The sequence below is a fragment of the Hordeum vulgare genome, chromosome 5H (genome assembly GCF_904849725.1).
Source record: "Hordeum vulgare subsp. vulgare chromosome 5H, MorexV3_pseudomolecules_assembly, whole genome shotgun sequence".
In the NCBI taxonomy this organism is placed as follows: Eukaryota; Viridiplantae; Streptophyta; class Magnoliopsida; order Poales; family Poaceae; genus Hordeum; species Hordeum vulgare.
The window spans coordinates 572388535-572407904 of NC_058522.1; the positions used below are offsets into that span (position 1 = coordinate 572388535).

Here is a 19370-nt window from a genome sequence, read left to right on the forward strand (position 1 = left end):
CTCACATGTAGTAGTGGCGCACTGCTTGTGTGGTGCGCCATTAGTATCTATATCATCTATAGCCCTTTTCCTAGTAGTGATACGATCTAGTGCTACGCTTAGGATTGGGTCTTGTCCATCACATCATTCTTCCAATGATGTGATCCCGTTATCAGTGACATCCAATGCCCATGATCAGGAAACCATGATCATATATTGATCATCGAGCTAGCCAACTAGAGGCTTGCTAGGGACACATTGTGATCTATTTATTCACACTTGTATTACTGTTTCCTGTTAATACAATTATAGCATGAACAATAGACGATTATCATGAACCAGAAAATGTGATAATAACCATTATATTATTGCCTCTAGGGCATATTTTCAACATCTTCTCCCTCAAAAAGCGATGGCCGAACGCTACCCCAGCGATGGAGCGGCCGCCAATGGCTTCACCGGCACCTCCGCGAAGACGAGGCCCGCCTCCTCTACGAGGCGGACTACCTGGCGCCGCTGGACATGCGGGTGCGGGGGGCCTGGAGGTTGAGCGCACGCGGCCTCCCAATGCCACCACCGCCCACCGGAGCTAACCGACGGGCGGAGATCGCGCGCATCCGGTTCGGTCTGCCGGAGAGCTCGCGCAACCTCCCTTGATACTCCCCCGACAACAACGCGTCATGGACAACGTACTTAGATCGACGTCATGCCGACCAACTCGCCGCCACCAACGGGGTCGAGCCCCGTGGCCGCCATAATTCCGAGGGGCGGCGCCAATGGTGGGGCGTCCCTGGCCGCACCTTGGAGGTCGTCCTCGAGCATATCGAGGACGGCAACACGCCGAGGTTTGAGTATCCAACGTCGCCAGCCTTCTCCCACCGTCGCGGCAGCTCCTGGACACCGAGGCGGATGGAGACGACGACGTCCTCGTCGTCCGACTCCCGCTCCGACTCCTCCGGATTACCGGCTTTGCTCCCCATCAATCTGAAGCCATAGGAGACGTCGGTAGGGCGGTGCACGCACAACACCGTCATCGTCATCAACGAGCCCGGCGCTTCCTCCCGCCTCGTCAAGCCGAAGACAGAGCCAGGGCTCTTGCCCGTCAAGCAGGAGCACCTCGCCATGGCCGCCGCCGACGAGGCCGCCCTGAAATGGGGGCTAGGCGACTACGTTCGGGAGGAGATGGAGTGTGAGTGGCACGCCCTGGAGGAGATCGACGCCCATCACCACGGTCGCGAGGAGGACGGTCTCGTCATCCTCGACGAGAGCGACGAGGAGGCGTCGGGGCCTTCGAACCCCGTTTGCCGTGGCGACCTAGGATAGGGGTGCAGCAAGGACGGCGACGGAGCGGATGGCAACGACGACGACGGCGACGGTGACTACACCACTTTCTAGAAACTCCTCGGCATGTAGAAGGCGGCGGCGGGTGGTGGCAGCGGCCGATGTAGTCTAGTTTTTAGTTTAGTTTTATGTTTAATTATGCTTTTATTTAATTTTTTATAAATTTAATGTAAACTATGAATTTTCTTTAAATTTGGCTCGGTTTTGATCGAATTTGGACTGACCTAAAAAAAATCAGACGACCTTTGGAGGGGCGACTGGAACCTGAACCCGAGACCGATTTTTTCGCCGGCGCGCCCCATGCGGCGCTATTGCAGGTCCCTCGGGGCGAACGGGTGTAGATGCTCTTACCTCAGTCATGTCCTCATCAATCGCCGGTCGAGTGTAGGGGCGGAAGTTTGGCTGGCATCACTGGAACGAACCCCTCCCGGAGCAGCCAAGCCACCGCCAGGGATGATGGATCGATACCAGCCGCAAACACCGCTCCAATATGCTGATCGCCCAAATTTCTAATTTGGTGACCACCACAAGCTCATGAGCGAGCAGCGTGGGTATTATAATAGCCGAACCCGACGCGCTGAAGAAGCTATTTATAGGCAACCAACCGAGCGAGGAGGCGCAGAGAGGAGGAGGGACGACGTGCGACGACCGATGGCGAGGACGACGACCACGGTGTGCCTGCTTCTGCTGCTGCTCGTCTCGACGGCCACGGCGACGGCGCGTGTGCAGCGCCGGGACATGGCGGAAGAGGGAACGAGCCCGCCGGCTGCCGACAGCGCCCCGGCCGAGCAGGAGCCCCCGAGTGGCCACCTCGGCTACCGCATCGTCACGGGCCTCATCGAGAAGTACGTACGCATGCATTGCATTGCGCGCGCTCTGTACGTAACCATGGGCGGCGGGAACAGAGAGATAACCATGATCGTTGGTTTCGTTTGGTTTGATTTGGTTTGCAGGGCTACCGGCAAGAGCGCCCGTCTGGACCTGGAGCAAGAGGAGAAAGTTCTTTAGCCATTTTCCTCCCGTTTGCGGTTAACAAGAAGATGCGATCGCGCATCGCCGGCATGCTGTTTGACTGAATGTCGTAATGTACTTCTGCCAAAAATGATATGTTCTTTTCCTGTTGTTCACAATATTCACAAAGACTGTTTTTCTCCATTTTGCAACCTGTTTAGAACAGCTAGAGAAAACAATCTAGCTATATATATGTAAGTCGCCTGATTTCTAAATGTGGGTAAGTCAATTTTGATCGTTGATTTCTCTTTTGTCAAGATTTGTATTGTGTTGTTTCTTGGCTCCTTCTGCTGATTTTGGAATTGTCCCTCTTTGCGGTTAGTCGATTGTTTCTTTGGCTGCATGTTTGACTTGCCCCTATTTTGGAGAAGTTGACTTTTGTATCGTTCTTGAAGTCTGCCACACATTGCCTATTGTTTTTGTATGTGTTTTGTTTTTGCATTTTTGTAGATTTTTATTTTTTCTACATGGGTATTTTTGGCATGTTTGATTAGTGGAAACGTACATAGGCAAGTACTATACAGTATGCGTTTTAAATAACAATACAGTGTGCAAATTACACTATCATATGCTTACTTTTGCATATTTAACAAGTGTAATTTTAGCACAAAGTTGTGTGAAAGTTTACTAATTTATTTTCTTCTTAAAAGGTAATACCATTGCCACTAATATACTATTTCTTAGAAAATATTATTATTGTTGTTTTATATTAGATTTTATTTAAATTTATTTTTAAGGGTAATACCAATGTCACTAATTCATTCATTCTTAAAAGCATTATTTTGCAAAATTTCATTATTATAGGGAAGAAAAATTCTGAGTAAATTATATGCAATTTTTTCCATTATTATTTGTTATCTCTTTCTTCTTAAAAGGTAATAGGAATGACCCTAATTCATTCTTCCTTAAAATATCATTTTTTTTATTTCTTGAAGGGCAATACCAATGTCGTTAATTCACTTCTTCTTACGAAACTTTTTTTTGGCCAAAATTCCTTTTATATTATTATTATTATCATTACTACTACTATTATGATTATTCTTATTATTTATGATGATACAAAATTTGTGATTTGTGTGTAAATTGTGTGGAAATTTTTTCATTATTTGTTTCTAACTGTTTTCTAAAAATGTAATACGAATGAGACAAATTTATTATTAATTAGGAAACTTCATTATTGTATTTTATTTTATTTGTTTATTTTCTTTTATCTTCTTTTTGGGAATATCACTGCCAATCATACATTACTTCTTACTCCCTCCATTCCTTTATGTAAGGTGTATAATTTTTGGCACGGTGATCAAGGCACATAATAATAGAGGTGTTAGGACAAATTTAACCTTGACAAATTTATTGGTTAGTGGCAAGTAAATCAATGAGTCTAGGAAAGTAAGATATATACGCAATCGAGAGAGAGATAGTTTCCTTTTTCTCATACAATTAAAGATACACGCAATCGTGAGAGAGATACTTTCCTTTTTCTAGAGAGCTAATAAGGGAATTACAAGGATTTACAAGAAATGCACCTTATATTGTAGAATTTTATCAAAAAACAAATACACCTTATATAAAGGAATGAAGGGAGTACAAAAATATATTTTTTGTGAAAATATTACTATTATATGTGTATTTTTACATTTTATAAAAACACAATCTCTCTTTAAATTCTGAGCCATTGTTTTGTCATTTATTTATTTCTTTCTTCTTGAAGGGAAATACCATTGAACTATTATTTCTCATGAAACCTCATTATTTTGATTTTTTTTATTATCATTATATTTATGAGCAATACCAATGTCACTAATTCATTGCTTCCGAGAAAACTTTTTTTGGTGAACATTCAACTATTAGATGCTTATTCTTGTATGCATTGCATTCAACTATTGGAGCCCCCGAGTGGCCACCTCGGCTACCGCATCGTCACGGGCCTCATCGAGAAGTACGTACGCATGCATTGCATTGCGCGCGCTCTGTACGTAACCATGGGCGGCGGGAACAAAGAGATAACCATGATCGTTGGTTTCGTTTGGTTTGATTTGGTTTGCAGGGCTACCGGCAAGAGCGCCCGTCTGGACCTGGAGCAAGAGGAGAAAGTTCTTTAGCCATTTCCCTTCCGTTTGCGGTTAACAAGAAGATGCGATCGGGCATCGTCGACATGTTGTTTGACTGAATGTCGTAATGTACTTCTGCCAAAAATGATATGTTCTTTTCCTGTTGTTCACAATATTCACAAAGACTGTTTTTCTCCATTTTGCAACCTGTTTAGAACAGCTAGAGAAAACAATCTAGCTATATATATGTAAGTCGCCTGATTTCTAAATGTGGGTAAGTCAATTTTGATCGTTGATTTCTCTTTTGTCAAGATTTGTATTGTGTTGTTTCTTGGCTCCTTCTGCTGATTTTGGAATTGTCCCTCTTTGCGGTTAGTCGATTGTTTCTTTGGCTGCATGTTTGACTTGCCCCTATTTTGGAGAAGTTGACTTTTGTATCGTTCTTGATGTCTGCCACACATTGCCTATTGTTTTTGTATGTGTTTTGTTTTTGCATTTTTGTAGATTTTTATTTTTTCTACATGGGTATTTTTGGCATGTTTGATTAGTGGAAATGTGCATAGGCAAGTACTATACAGTATGCGTTTTAAATAACAATACAGTGTGCAAATTACACTATCATATGCTTACTTTTGCATATTTAACAAGTGTAATTTTAGCACAAAGTTGTGTGAAAGTTTACTAATTTATTTTCTTCTTAAAAGGTAATACCATTGCCACTAATATACTATTTCTTAGAAAATATTATTGTTGTTGTTTTATATTATATTATATTTAAATTTATTTTTATATAAGGGTAATACCAATGCCACTAATTCATTCATTCTTAAAAACATTATTTTGCGAAGTTTCATTATTATAGGAAAGAAAAAAATTCTAAGTAAATTATATGCAAATTTTCCATTATTATTTGTTATTTCGTTCTTCTTGAAAGTTAATAGGAATGACACTAGTTCATTCTTCCTTAAAAAACTCATTTTGTTTATTTCTTGAAGGGTGATGCCAATGTTGTTAATTCATTCCTTCTTACAAAACTTTTTTTGGCCAAAATTCGACCTTATTGTTATTATTATTATTATTATTATTATTACAAGTATTATTATTATTATTATTATTATTATTTATGATGATTAAAAAAATTGTAATTTGTGTGGAAAATTTGCCATTATTTGTTTCTTGCCGTTTTTTGAAAATGTAATACGAATGACACAAATTTATTCTTAATTAGAAAACTTCATTATTGTTTTGTATTTTTTTTATTTCTTCTATTTGGGCTATAATACATTACTTCTTACAAAGTTTTATTTTTTGTGGAATATTACTATTGTATGTGCATTTTTACATTTTATAAAAAACACAATCTGTGTTTAAATTCTGGGACTTTTTCGTCATTTGTTTATTTCTTTCTTCTTAAAGGGAAATACCATTCAACTATTATTTCTCATGAAACCTCATTATTTTGATTTTGTTTTGATTATCATTATATTTAAGAGTAATACCAATGTCACTAATTCATTATTTCTGAGAAAACTTTCTTTGGTGAAAATCCAACTATTATATGCTTATTCTTGTATTTTTTAAAATAGGCTCCTTTTGAGTATACTGTGTGCAATGTTGTTCACTGGTAGTCTTTAATTGTTTTCGGTTTCGTTCTTCTTGAAGTTAATACCAATGCCACTAGTTTATTCTTACTTTGAAAACCTCATTTTTTTTGTTTTTATTTCAATTTATTTTTTCTTACATGCTAATACCGAAACTAGTAAGTATTTATTTGTTCATAAATTTCATTATTTCTATTTTATATATTTATTTAGTTTTATTTCCTTGGTGTTAATTGCACAACCATTAATTCATTTCTTCTAGCGAAACTTTTTTGTGTGTGGAAATTCCACTATTATATGCTATTTTTTGCACATTAGTAGAAATAATATTTTTTGTTTAAATTATGTGCATTTTTTGCAATTAATTATACTTATTTTCTTATAATTGAAGGGTAATATCAATGGCACTAGTTCATCCTTTCTTAGAAACCATCATCATTTTGATTCAGCGTTAGTTTGTGTTCATGTTTTTAAAGGGTAAGCCACTAATTCATTATTTTTTAGAAACTTCATTATTTTGGTTTTATTCATTTTCTTTCTTTTTTGTGTTAATACAATATCAATAATTCATCCTTCTTTGAAAATTCCACTATTATATGCGTTGTATATTATAAAAATCCTACCTCCTATGTAAATTGTGTGCTAATTTCATCATTATTTTATTTTTTATTTTTAGTTTTTGGTTTTATGGATAATATCGATGCCTCTAATTCATTGTTTTAGAAAACTCCATGTTTCTCTATTTTTATTTTTTTTTCTTTAAGGTGACACCATCAAAAGTATTAGAGTTTAAGGCGACCAACCCTTATTCTTTTTTTGGTTGTCGGGTTGACAACACACACAAAAAAGTGAAAATCATGGTAGTTAAACAAATTGTCGTATTATAACAATATTTTTTGAACTGGCAACGTTGCTGGTTTCTCATTCATTTAGCAGACGGAGCGACAAAGAGTTTGATCAAGCGATCGGTGGATGACAGAAAAAGGTATTCTAAAAATAGTTACAAAATATATTTTGCCATCAAGCACAACCTTCGTTATATATTATATGGGGATTGTGTGGTCGGAATGAAAGTCATGTCTCACCGAAAAGACGATCGGTTGGAACCTCCTTGTAGGTGTTGCATTTTAGAGAAGCACTAGATCTTCGGCGGCGCGCATTGCCGCACCCATCCATTTCTTCAGTATAATGTTAAGAAATTTGTATATATACGGTGAAATGAAATATAGATGTTAAATACGAAATAAGTTGCTTGGATTTAAGGACAACTGGACTGCTGTTTTTTCCTTTTGGTTCATTTCTACCCTACTCAGATATAAATAACCTCGACTTGTATTAAACTAAAGAGCTAAACCAGAAGAGTTATAGGGGAAGGTGTAACCTGTAAGTTAGGAGAATAATTTTCAGATGTGAAACAGTCTCCCTGTGTCCAATATAAATCCATATAGATTCTGAAACAACCTGAGAACAAGTATCAAAAATTTAGCATTCACTAACAATAATACTCTTTGGATAGATTATTGGGAACAAAGAGAGAGATAATTCTAAAAGCCTTGCCAATCTTTTACCTTGTGTTTCCTCTAAATCTGAACCATAGGCAGCAATTGATCACCTCATCATCCCAAGTTCCATCAATTATAGAATTGCCGTAGTTACAGGCAATCAAGAATGGCAGGAGGATCCATATGACATGAATAGATCATCACCGGATGGAGGTTGAAATAAACATGGGGACCTACAGCGAGAGGAGTGCTACTCTATAGTTCACAGGATGAAAAACTAACCCTTCAGAATTCGTTTGCAGCATTAACAAAAAAAACATCATCAATGACATGTTGCCGCGCGCATCTATTTGTACGAAAAATAACAGAAAATTTCATAAATATTTGATCACATTGAACTTATTAAATTTGCATAATCATAACCATATGTTAATTATTTTGTACACAAGAGAAATCTCATATACATTCAGTGAGAGCAAAGTGTACGTACATATACAAATTGGTTTGGTATGACAACAGACACACAAATGTATGTATTAAATACAACTAAATAGTATAGTCAAGACAAATAATAAGCATTATAAAATATAAACAAGTATTAAGATATAGGCTGTCTTTGGGATTGTATATAGTGAAGTTGAATAGGTACCACATCCTAGACAAGCCCACCCTTCAGAATCGACACAGAAGGAAAACGTGTAAACATTAATCTTAGAAGCTTGGTTCTCTTGTCTAACCATTGTACCATAATTAGAAATTAAGTACCCTATAATATCGCCAAACCTACTGAAATTTTCTGTCTGTATTAACATCAGGTTTATCAAAATCAAACTTTGTGGAAGCAAAAAAGAAGTGAAGGGGAGATGGGATGGAAAAATGAATTCCGTAACACATAGTTCCTCCTCGTAGATGCACGCGAAGGCATAGGGCCGTGTCAGCGCGGTTGTAGGGCGAAAGAGTGGCGGCCATCTTTGACAACAGTTGCGCCTGGGAACCGGCACACCGCCAGGGGAGCTGTTGTCTCGGGTGCCGCCGCTCGTCGTGGGGGACGCCAAACTTCTCTTCACGTCCCTTCGCCCTCCGGATAGAGGGCATGGCGGCGGCGCACATACGTCATGAGAGGAGAAGGATCGAGGCGAACCAGATGTGACTCGCCTTCCCTTCTTCCCCAAGTCATCCTCTCATCTTACTCTCACCTCCGGTCGGCATAAAACAGTGGGATAAGGAGGCCACATGGGAAATAGCAGCGTCAGATGAAGGGAGCGATCGAGGAAGAGAGGATTCGCCAGCGGCGGCGTTGTCGCCTATCTGTAGGGCTGTTTCGCCCAGGTCGATTGGATTAGACGAGGGGATGAGGGAATGTGATATGGTGAGAATGGGCTGGAACACTAAAATGGAGGGGGCCGACCGAGGCTGGAAGTATGGACTTCGGGAGGTAGACGGCCAAATTAACCACATATCACGGTTTCCGCTCCCAGAATAGCAGCCCTCTAGGACAGCTGGCCCAGTTCGCGATTAGAATTCGATCCAATGGTCAGGAATGTCCAAAGCACGGGATCCAACGGTAAAAAAATGTTCAGGTCGTTAGAGAGCTCCGTTTAGGTCCAGTTTTACTGTCCTAAATTCCTGGCGGTAGCCGGTAGGGATGTTTTTTATCAATGAAATGGCAGCCACTCGCACGAGGATCGCAAGCGCGTGTGGTGCGTATGCAGGTAGCTAGCCGGCCAACATGTTAAGAGCAACTCTAGCAGACCCTGTACATTCACGACCTGCAAACGCGTTTTGCAGTTCGTCGAAGTGGGGTTTTGCGGGACGAAAAGTTGCGCTGCAGAACAAAACCCGCATAATGAAACTGCATAATTTGAAAAATAAACATTCGCGGGCATGTTCAGAACCACAATCATGATCATACAACACTACATTCATGATCATACAACACTACATTCATCAGTACTAGAGGGGGGCATCGCCTACTGGAGCTACTACCGCACTACGCAAAATGGAGCTCACGGAAGTCGAGCTCGTGCAGTAGTAGATGGCCTACATTCAGTAGTCGTCCTCGTCGGAGGAGAGATCGACGTAGATACGCTTCTACGCAGTAGCTTTGCGGCGCCACTCCTCCACCTTGTGGCCGAAGGCGATGGCCGACGCGACACCCTGCTCGTAGAGCACGGTGTCGATCTCCTCCTCCCTCCGACGCCGCTGCTGGTACTCTTCGGCCTCCCGTGCACTCCGCGCCAGCAGCACGGGCAGGAGGCTATCCGCCTCCGCCGGAGGGAGGAAGTCCTCCGGTCCGACGACGGCCCCGGCACGTCGCTCCGGCACCGCCTCGGCCTCCGGCTCCATCTTCACCGACGGGAGCTCTTCAAGCTCCCTCTTCACCGGTGAGACGGAGGAGGACGAGCGGGAGTTCGGCGCCTCGATTGAGCTGCTGTCGGAGAAGAGGCGACCGCGCGTGCGGTTGTACTCCTCTGTCTCGCAGCGGAGGAGCGACGACGGCGGCGTCAGGCCCCAGTGCGTGTACCGGCGGGCGGCGCGCTTTACGGGCGGCGTCGGATCTGACGCGGCGAGCCCTCTCGGGGTCGTTGTCCTTACGACTACCGGAGCTGGCCATGCGCGACGGTGGATTGGAGCGGCTACGCGGCGAATGGAGGCGCGCGGCGGTGGATTGGAGGCGCCGTTGGTGAGGTGGGGGGGCTTTTCGCGGCGGCGGAGGGATAGGGTTTCGACCCGCATCCAGCGGTCGAACCCGCAGTTATACCGGTCGAGGGGTCGCGTTTACAGACCACCGCAAAATTTTTAGGTCGGGCCACATTTGCAGTGTCTGTTCTGGCAGGAAAATAAGCCCAAACCCGTATAATCGCCGGATTTTTTGCGGGCCGGCCGTTTTACGGGGTCTGCTAGAGTTGCTCTAAGCTAGCTCATATGATGTGCTTCTAGAAATTACTCCCTCCGTTCCTTAATGTTTTTCATATTAGTATAGTATATCAAAATACTATTATACTAGCAAAAGGGCCCGTGCGTTGCAACGGGAGAAAAAAATACCACACGCTTTTAATTTTTTTATAGTCACTTCAATTTATTAAAATAATGATGGAGCGCGGGTTGAATAACAAAAATTACAGGAGCTTTTTTATAAAAATACCGCGGTGGATTTTCCGACAGAAGCAATAGCCTCTTTATTATTAGGTATAGATAGCAAAAGGGCTCATGGGTTGCAATGGGAGAAAGAAATACCACACGCTCTTAATTTATAAAAAATGGTCTATAATCTGAGAATTTGTAGTTATGACATAAATAAAGATGGTTTTATCCTACAAAAATGCAGTTCAAAATTTCACAATGCAGTTCAAAATTTCACAGGTCTTCTATTTTAACACGGCTTGCATGTAAATTTAATACGTACAAAGAATCAATCAAGTGACCTTCAGTTTCATCTCTAATCCTGATTTTGTTGACGTGTTCATCTTCAACCCGGAGTTGAAAGAAAGACGAATAATGACTTATTTATTAAGATTGCATCCTAGATAGTATTTTTATTAAACGTTTAACAGATAAAATAATATCATATTTAAATTCTACATATTTTTCTAATCAAATTCCATATATAATATGTTAAATTTGGAGTTACAGTTTAAAAGATATGAGTATTTTAAAAAACATTTAATATATACTACGAGTTTAATGTCATAAATAGTAAGGGCTTTTTTGTAAAATCACCTCGGTGGATTTTCCGACAGAAGCGATAGCCTCTTTATTATTAGGTAAAGATTATGGGACGAAGAAAGTACTATAGAGGCATGACTTTGTAGAGACGAGACTTGTAGGAGTACAATGCAAGTAGGGATAGGACTATGTATAATCTACTATGTGCATATGTGGCGGATGGTAACTCGTCACGTAGGAACACACGCTTAACTGAAAACGAGTTTGGGGGTCACCGATTTACCTAAAATTTAATTTAATTTAATTTGATTGACTTTTAATCGGTCCCTAGAGAAAAACACGTCACTAATATTCATGAAGTCCAGATGAAAAATGGGAATCTCTGTGCTTCTTCTTCACATAAACCATTTCTTTCCTTTTCATTTTGTTCTTCAACATGGAGTGCCAAGTGCATTATCCTTAGAAAGTTCTTTAGCTTGGTTGTCACTCTTTTTAGTCGAGAAGTCCTGCATCAAGCCAAGTATGCATGACGAACTAACATGTGGTTGGGTGGTTAAATGGTCAGTGATATTTTTCAGTCCATCAGAATTTAAGTCCTGATGCTCGCATTATTTTCGGATTTATTTCAGGATTTCTGACAATGTGCGTATTTAGTGGAAGAAGGCGTTTACGTCGATGACGAGACCCCTATGATAACTTCGTGAATTTTAAGATGTTATGTCGGCTCAGTCTTTCAAAGATGCTCATAGAAGTAGAGTATGCATGTGTGCGTTTATAATAGTGAATGTATGCGTGTGTATATTGTGTTAATAAAATACAGCCACGAATGCATGCGTCAACTATAGCCATTTGGTAATAACTAAGAAGATGATATCCTTGACTGGATTTTGTAATTAATGTGGGTTGACTTGCTTAGCCATGCATGGTGCCGTCAGCTGAAAATGCAACAATATTTTTACCAAACTAGCAAAAGGGCTCATGCGTTGCAACGGGAGAAAGAAATACCACACGGCACACACTTCTAATTTATAAAAAATGTCTATAATTTAAGAATTTATAGTTACGATACAAATAAAGATGGTCTTATCCTACAAAAATACAGTTCAAAATTTCACAGGTCTTCTATTTTAACACGGCTTGCATGTAGATTTAATACGTACAAAGAATCAGTCAAGTGACCTTCAGTTTCATCTCTAATCCTGATTTTGTTGACGTGTTTATCCCCAACCCGGATGAGTACCGGTATGAAAGAAAGACGAATAATGACTTATTTATTAAGATTGCACCCTAGATAGTATTTTTATTAAACGTTTAACAGATAAAATAATATCATATTTAAATTCTACATATTTTTCTAATCAAATTCCATATATAACATGTTAAATTTGGAGTTACGGTTTAAAAGATATGAGTATTTTAAAAAATATTTAATATATACTACGAGTTTAATGTCATAAACAGTAAGAGTTTTTTTGTAAAATCAACTCGGTGGGTTTTCCGACGAAAGCGATAGCCTCTTTATTATTAGGTAAAGATTTACAAGCTTCGGGCTTTTTGTCGGATGAAAATTTCGAATGACCAAGTCTTACAAAGATTTGGTAAAACTAAGAAGATGTGATTGCTGACTGAATTTTGTAATTAAGAGTCGTCAACTCGCAACGCAATCAACTGAAAACACAACAATATTTTTTTAAAGCAATTTTACAGTTTTTTAAGTTTTTTAGGGTGAGTTTTTGGTTGACTATGACTTGGGAAGATCGCATGGTGCTCTCACTCACCTTGCTATTAGTTTCCCTCCATTTCCCTATTGCTTCAAACAAGCTTGTTGATGGAAACACAAAGCTAACTGATCAAGGATTAGGAGTGGAGAATCGAGGGAGAGACGAGCTCACGAGCATGGCGAGTGCTACAGCTCAGCTGAGCAGCGAGGCACGCTTCTTCTTCTTCTTAGTCTTCTTCTCATTGTCGCTTGTGTGCTGCTGCTGCGCCGGGGCGTCCAATGGCACTGCCGCCACGGACGATGAGGCGGCGATGCTGCTGGCCATCAGGGCCTCGCTCGTCGACCCACTGGGGGAGCTCCGGGGCTGGGGCTCGGCGCCGCATTGCGGCTGGAAGGGCGTGCGCTGCGACGAGCGGGGCGCGGTCACCGGCCTTGACCTCGCGGGGATGAAACTGAGCGGCGCCATTCCGGACGACGTCCTCGGCCTCGCCGCGCTCACCTCGGTCGTGCTCCGGGGCAACGCGTTCACGGGCGGGCTGCCCGCGGCTTTGGTGTCGATCCCGACGCTCCGGGAGTTCGACGTCAGCGACAACGGCTTCGCCGGCCGGTTCCCGGCCGGCCTCGGCTCGTGCGCCTCGCTGGCTCACTTCAACGCGTCTGGCAACAACTTTGTCGACCTGCTCCCGGTAGACGTCGGCAATGCCACCGAGCTCGAGACGCTCGACGTCAGAGGGGGCTTCTTCTTCGGCACGATCCCCGAGAGCTACGGCAAACTCCGGAAGCTCAAGTTCTTGGGGCTCGCTGGCAACAACCTCAGTGGCGCTCTCCCGGCTGAGCTATTCGAGCTCACGGCGTTGGAGCAGATCATCATCGGTTACAACGAGTTCACCGGACCTATCCCGGCGGCCATTGGCAAGCTCAAGAACCTCCGGTACCTTGACATGGCGATCAGCGGGTTGGAAGGCCCCATCCCACGCGAGCTCGGCCGGCTGCCGGCGCTAGAGACCGTGTTCCTTTACGGGAACAACGTTGGGGGCGAGATACCCAAGGAGCTGGGCAACCTGTCCTCCCTCGTCATGCTCGACCTCTCCGAGAACGCGCTCACTGGCGCGATTCCACCGGAGGTGGCTCAGCTCGGCAACCTGCAGCTGCTCAACCTCATGTGCAACCGGCTCAAGGGCGACATCCCATCGGGCGTCGGCGAGCTTCCCAGGCTAGAGGTGCTCCAGCTGTGGAACAACTCCCTCACCGGCCCGCTGCCGCCGTCGCTCGGCGCCGCGCAGCCACTGCAGTGGCTCGACGCGTCGACGAACGCGCTCTCTGGGCCGGTGCCCGCCGGCCTCTGCCGCAGCGGCAACCTGACCGGGCTGATACTGTTCAACAATGCTTTCACGGGCCCGATCCCGGCGAGCCTCACCACGTGCTCGTCTCTGGTCCGCCTGCGCGCGCACAACAACCGGCTGAACGGCGCTGTGCCGACGGCGCTTGGGCGGTTGCATCGCCTGGATCGCCTAGAGCTGGCCGGGAATAGGCTCTCCGGCGAGATCCCGGACGACCTGGCGCTCTCGACATCGCTCTCCTTCATCGACCTCTCGCGCAACCGGCTGCGGTCGGCACTGCCGCCGCGCATCCTATCCATTCCGACGCTGCAGACGTTCGCCGCAGCGGGGAACAAGCTGACCGGAGGCGTGCCGGACGAGCTGGGAAGTTGCCGGGCACTCTCCACGCTCGACCTGTCGGGCAACCAGCTCTCCGGCGCGATCCCGGCGGGCCTCGCGTCGTGCCAGCGGCTCGCCTCGCTGATCCTCAGGAGCAACCGCCTCACCGGCGAGATCCCCATGGCGTTCGCCACGATGCCGGCACTGTCCGTCCTCGACCTCTCCAACAACCTCCTCTGCGGCGAGATACCGAGCAATCTGGGCAGCTCGCCGGCGCTCGAGATGCTCAGCGTGGCGCACAACAACCTCACCGGTCCCGTGCCGGCGACGGGGCTGCTGAGGACGATCAACCCGGACGACCTCGCCGGGAACCCGGGCCTCTGCGGCGGCGTCCTGCCGTCGTGCACGGCCAGCGCTCCGCGGGCTTCGTCCTCCATACACCGGCGCTCGCACACGAAGCACAACATCGCCGCCGGGTGGGTGATCGGCATCTCGCTCACACTCGTGGCTTGCGGAGCCGCCTTCCTAGGTAAGGTGCTGTACCAGCAGTGGTACGCCAGTGGTGCTGTATGCTGCGACGCCGCCAAAGAGGCCGGGACCGACTCGGCGGCGTTCCAGCGGCTAGGTTTCACCGGTGGCAAGGTGATCGCGTGCGTCAAGGAGGGCAACATCGCCTCATGAAGTGGTTTACAGAAGAACAAAAATCAATCAAAAAGTCCACAGGATAAGAAGAAGAAGAAAATGCATGGATGGATTGGGAAAAAGTGGATGGGTACTGAAATTAAAAGAGTCAACTACACCATATGCTGCTGAACTCGGTGAGAAAAATTAGTTTGATGTTAAAATTTGTGACATACATTGAACAAGTGACAGAACATGACTTGGACATTCATCTATTGTGCTAATCATGTTTGTAAACGTATAGAATGATGACGAGGCGCGTCAACATGGTGTGAGACTTAGTGTCGGTGACTGGAAGATCCGGACGAGGGCTTGTGCCGTGGTTTTTTATGATAACCCGTCAGGAATTTTATTTTTTTACAAAAATGCCCTTCAATTTTTTTCTCTGAAAGAACAATGAAATGTCTCTATGGCGATCGGGCATCACGTGTGAGGGCACATTACAAAAAGGAAATTGGGACGCAAAATATTGCATAGCACGGGGTCGATCACACGTCATATTCCATTCTCGTCGTAGGCACCACACCAAGTCTAACTTTGGTTTCAAACGGGCTTTCTTTCCTTAGAGCATCTCCAACAACCGCGTTATACAAGCGCCGTGCCGTAAAAATGGCAGTTTTAGCGCGCACGACGCGGCGGGCAGCTCCAACGACGCGCAAAAACGGCGCGCAATGGCAGTTTTAGCGCGCACGACGCGGCGGGCAGCTCCAACGACGCGCAAAAACGGCGCGCGCGCCATTTTCAATTCAGCGCGCTGGCCGAAACGCAATCCCGCGCCCGTTATTTGCTGCGCCGGCTCGCGCGCGCGCGACTCTTCCGCGCTCGCCACTGCTCTCTTCCGCGCTCGCTCGCTCCCTCCTCCACTCTCGCGACCGCGCCGCCGCCCCCGTCCGACCGCGCCGCCGCCGCCGCTCGCGCCCCCGGCGACCGTTCAGCGCTTCCCCGGCCTATCCCCGCGCCGCCGTCGCCGCCCGCACCCGCCGGCGACCGCTCAAGCGCTTCCCCGGTCTGTCTCCGCTGCGGCCGCCGCGCCGCGCCCCCCGGCGACCGTTCCAGTCGCTTCCCCGGCCTCCCCGCGCCGCCGCGCTTCCGCCCCACTCCCTCCTAGTCCGGCCGGCCCTCGCGCGCCTCCGACGTCCGAGGAACAGCGCCCGAGGGCTCGCTGCCGCGCCGCGCCCGCAAGGTGTTCGACGAAACACCTACAAGGTATGTATTGCTCCAAACTATGAATTTGGTGCATGTTTTGAATTGTAGTTTTGATAGTATAGTATTGAACATTGTAGATGAGTTCGTCGTATGATTCTTCCGAAGAAGAATTTGATATGGAAGAGGAGGAGGATCTTGCAATGATCATAGCTATGCATATCAATAAAAAACCGAAGCACAGTGGTTCGGTTATGGGTCGGGATAAAATTTGGAGAGATAGGATTGATGCCCATAACAGATTGATGAAGAACTATTTCGTGGAGAATCCCACATACCCGGAGTCGTATTTTCGTCGCCGGTTTAGGATGAGCACAGACTTGTTCAAGCGCATTGCAGAGAAACTAGCGAGCCATGACCGGTTTTTCCAGCAAAGGAGGAATGCCGCCGGAGAGCTCGGGCATAGCACCTTTCTGAAGGTGACAGCCGCTTTGCGTATGTTGGCATACGGTATCCCGGCGATCTAGTTGATGATCACTTGGCTATGGGTGAGAGCCAAGCCATCATGTGTGTCAAGCGCTTTGCAGTGGGAATTGTGCAAGTGTTTGGCGAGGAGTATTTGAGATCTCCCACTGCTGAAGACGCCGCAAGGCTATTGGCGATGAACAAATCTCGCGGCTTTCCTGGCATGCTCGGCTCAATAGATTGCATGCATTGGAGTTGGAAGAATTGTCCAAAGGCATGGCATGGACAATTCCACGGCCAAAAAAAGGGTTCCACTATAATCCTTGAAGCGGTGGCCGATCAGGAGACTTGGATTTGGCATGCATTATTTGGAATGCCTGGATCTTTGAATGACATCAATGTTGTCAACCGGTCACCACTGATGAATAAGATTGCGAATGGTGAGTTGCCACCGGTGCAGTTTGTAGCAAATAGCCATACGTACAACTATGGCTATTATCTAGCGGATGGCATCTATCCAAAGTGGCAAACCTTCGTGAAGCCGTTGAAAAAGCCAGAAGGTAAGAAAAATCTTGATTTCCACAATGCTCAGGCGGCTGCTAGAAAAGATGTGGAGAGAGCATTTGGGATTTTGCAAGCCCAATTTGCTATTGTGAGAGGACCGGCTAGATTTTGGGATCAAAAAATGCTTTGGTACATCATGCACGCTTGTGTGATCATGCACAACATGGTCATCGAGAATGAGCGTGGCCAAGATTTAGACTACTCACAGTATGAGCTCTTGGGACATCCCGTGCGAGTGCGACGGAGGGCTGAAAGGGTAGCCCGTTTTGTTGCCTCCTATCATGCCATTCGGCGTCCCGCAACGCACAATGATCTTCAGAAGGATCTGATTGAAGAGTGGTGGGCATGGCATGGACGACAAAGAGCATGATTTGATTGCATTATTTGTATTGTATTGTTCATGAACTATTGGTTGTGTTTATTGTATTTGTTGTACTGAACGATAAACTATTTGTTTGAGTTGTAATAACTATTTATTGTTGATTTATTTTGTTTGTTTGATGGTTTTTCTCCTATTTTTTGAAATTATATGTTGTTTGTGCTTGCTGCGCGCGCTGCATTTTTGGGCACCGCTGGAGCGGCGCGCGCGCGCTGCATTATAGCGCGGCTGTTGGAGCCGGCGCCTATCCCCGCGCTAAAACAGCCGAAGCGCGCGCGGCAAATGCATTTTTTGGACGCGGCGCGTAGCGCGGCTGTTGGAGATGCTCTTAGAGCATCTTCAACAGACACGCAACGCACGACGTGTAAAAGAACATTTTACAGCACGGGAATAGCATTCTTTTACGTGCCACAGAGTGCTGGCTCCAGCGACCGTTGAAAACAAATGCGCGCGCCCCGCTCGAGCAGAAGCGCTAAAAATTAGAGATATAAGTAAGATGATGGACATATATAGTCTAGATAGATAGAAACCACTCCTTGTCGATACATAGTCTAGATAGTTCATAGATAGAGATACTCCTTGTCGATAGTTCATTGTACATAATAAAAAAGAATAAAAAAACGATAAGCTACTCCTCGTCGTCTTCCTCAGACGCGCTGGTGTCTCATTCCTCAGTCATGATGAAGGCGTCAGCCCAATGTTCATCGTCGGAGGACCAAGTTGACTCTTCCTAAGCTCCATCTCGAAGAGTGCGGCTTGCTTCCGCATACGCCTATCTTCACGATAGCCGGCTTGCTCCGTCATCCTCTTCGCCCTCCTTTGCACGAAGAATGCGCCCTCGTTGAGCACGTCCTGCGGGAACTGTCGGCACCACTCCATCATGGCATGTTTGTTCATCTCAGCGATGCCGAGGCGGTGCTCCTGCCTCCGGTGCCGGTGATGGTCCTCTTCGGCAACAACCCGTGGGGGAGGCGCGACCCTGTGCGCCCACTCACGCGTCATCACCTCGGGGGAATTCTTCTTCCTACCAGGCCGATTGAGGCGCCACGCCGCCGCGTCGTATGCGCGGGCGGCATTGTCGGCAGTGTCGAACGTGCCGACGCCGAGGCGCATGTCGCCGGAGCGAATCTCGGCGTAGAAGGTGCCGGAGGGGCGCGCGCGGACGCCGCGGTAGCCCAAAGTTCCGCGGTGGCGCGACGACATGATGGTGCTGTGGCGTCGAGGCGAGAAAGAGATCGGTAGAGGGTGTGTGGCGAGGCCAGGGCGAGTGGGAGCGATGGAAGGACGCGTGGAAGAGACGTTGTATTTATAGTGCGCGTCGAGCGCCGCATGTCGTGCCATCTTTTTTCGCGCGCCGGAATCTTTGGCGACCATTGGAGCGCGCAACTGCTCCCCCCGCGCTAAAATGCAATTTCCCCGCGCGTGTTTTTTACACCTACTGTTAGAGATGCTCTTAATAACTTACTTCCTCCGTTCCTAAATATAAGTCTTTTAAGAGGTTTCACTAGAGGGACTACATACGGATGTATATAGACATACTTTAGAGTATAGATTCATTCATTTTGCTCCGTATGTAGTCCTTTAGTAAAATCTCTAAAAAGACTTATAT

The 19370-nt window shown here is 45.8% G+C and overlaps 3 protein-coding genes across 3 annotated transcripts; 2 read left to right on the forward strand and 1 right to left on the reverse strand.

Annotated features, from left to right (window-relative positions):
- Positions 1-1944: 1944 nt before the first annotated feature.
- Positions 1945-2580, forward strand: LOC123452876. The gene is made up of 2 exons (XM_045129603.1): positions 1945-2165; positions 2274-2580. Exons 1-2 carry the CDS (start codon positions 1972-1974, stop codon positions 2326-2328), a joined length of 249 nt encoding a protein of 82 aa, XP_044985538.1. The 5' UTR covers positions 1945-1971; the 3' UTR covers positions 2329-2580.
- Positions 2581-12934: 10354 nt separating this feature from the next.
- LOC123399410 (MDIS1-interacting receptor like kinase 1-like) lies at positions 12935-15424 on the forward strand. The gene has a single exon (XM_045093825.1). The coding sequence runs from the start codon at positions 13048-13050 to the stop codon at positions 15208-15210; it is 2163 nt and encodes a 720-aa protein (XP_044949760.1). The 5' UTR covers positions 12935-13047; the 3' UTR covers positions 15211-15424.
- Positions 15425-18436: 3012 nt separating this feature from the next.
- On the reverse strand, positions 18437-18964 carry LOC123397367. The gene has a single exon (XM_045091936.1). The coding sequence runs from the start codon at positions 18962-18964 to the stop codon at positions 18437-18439; it is 528 nt and encodes a 175-aa protein (XP_044947871.1).
- Positions 18965-19370: the final 406 nt, after the last annotated feature.

What these genes read in the sequence shown, in the direction of transcription:
- LOC123452876 (XM_045129603.1), top strand. Translation starts at nt 1,972, where the DNA reads ATGGCGAGGACGACGACCACGGTGTGCCTGCTTCTGCTGCTGCTCGTC. An exon ending in GTCACGGGCCTCATCGAGAA is followed by an intron (nt 2,166 to 2,273) that starts GTACGTACGCAT and finishes TTTGGTTTGCAG; the next exon opens with GGCTACCGGCAAGAGCGCCC.
- LOC123399410 (XM_045093825.1), top strand. Translation starts at nt 13,048, where the DNA reads ATGGCGAGTGCTACAGCTCAGCTGAGCAGCGAGGCACGCTTCTTCTTC.
- LOC123397367 (XM_045091936.1), bottom strand. Translation starts at nt 18,964, where the DNA reads ATGTCGTCGCGCCACCGCGGAACTTTGGGCTACCGCGGCGTCCGCGCG.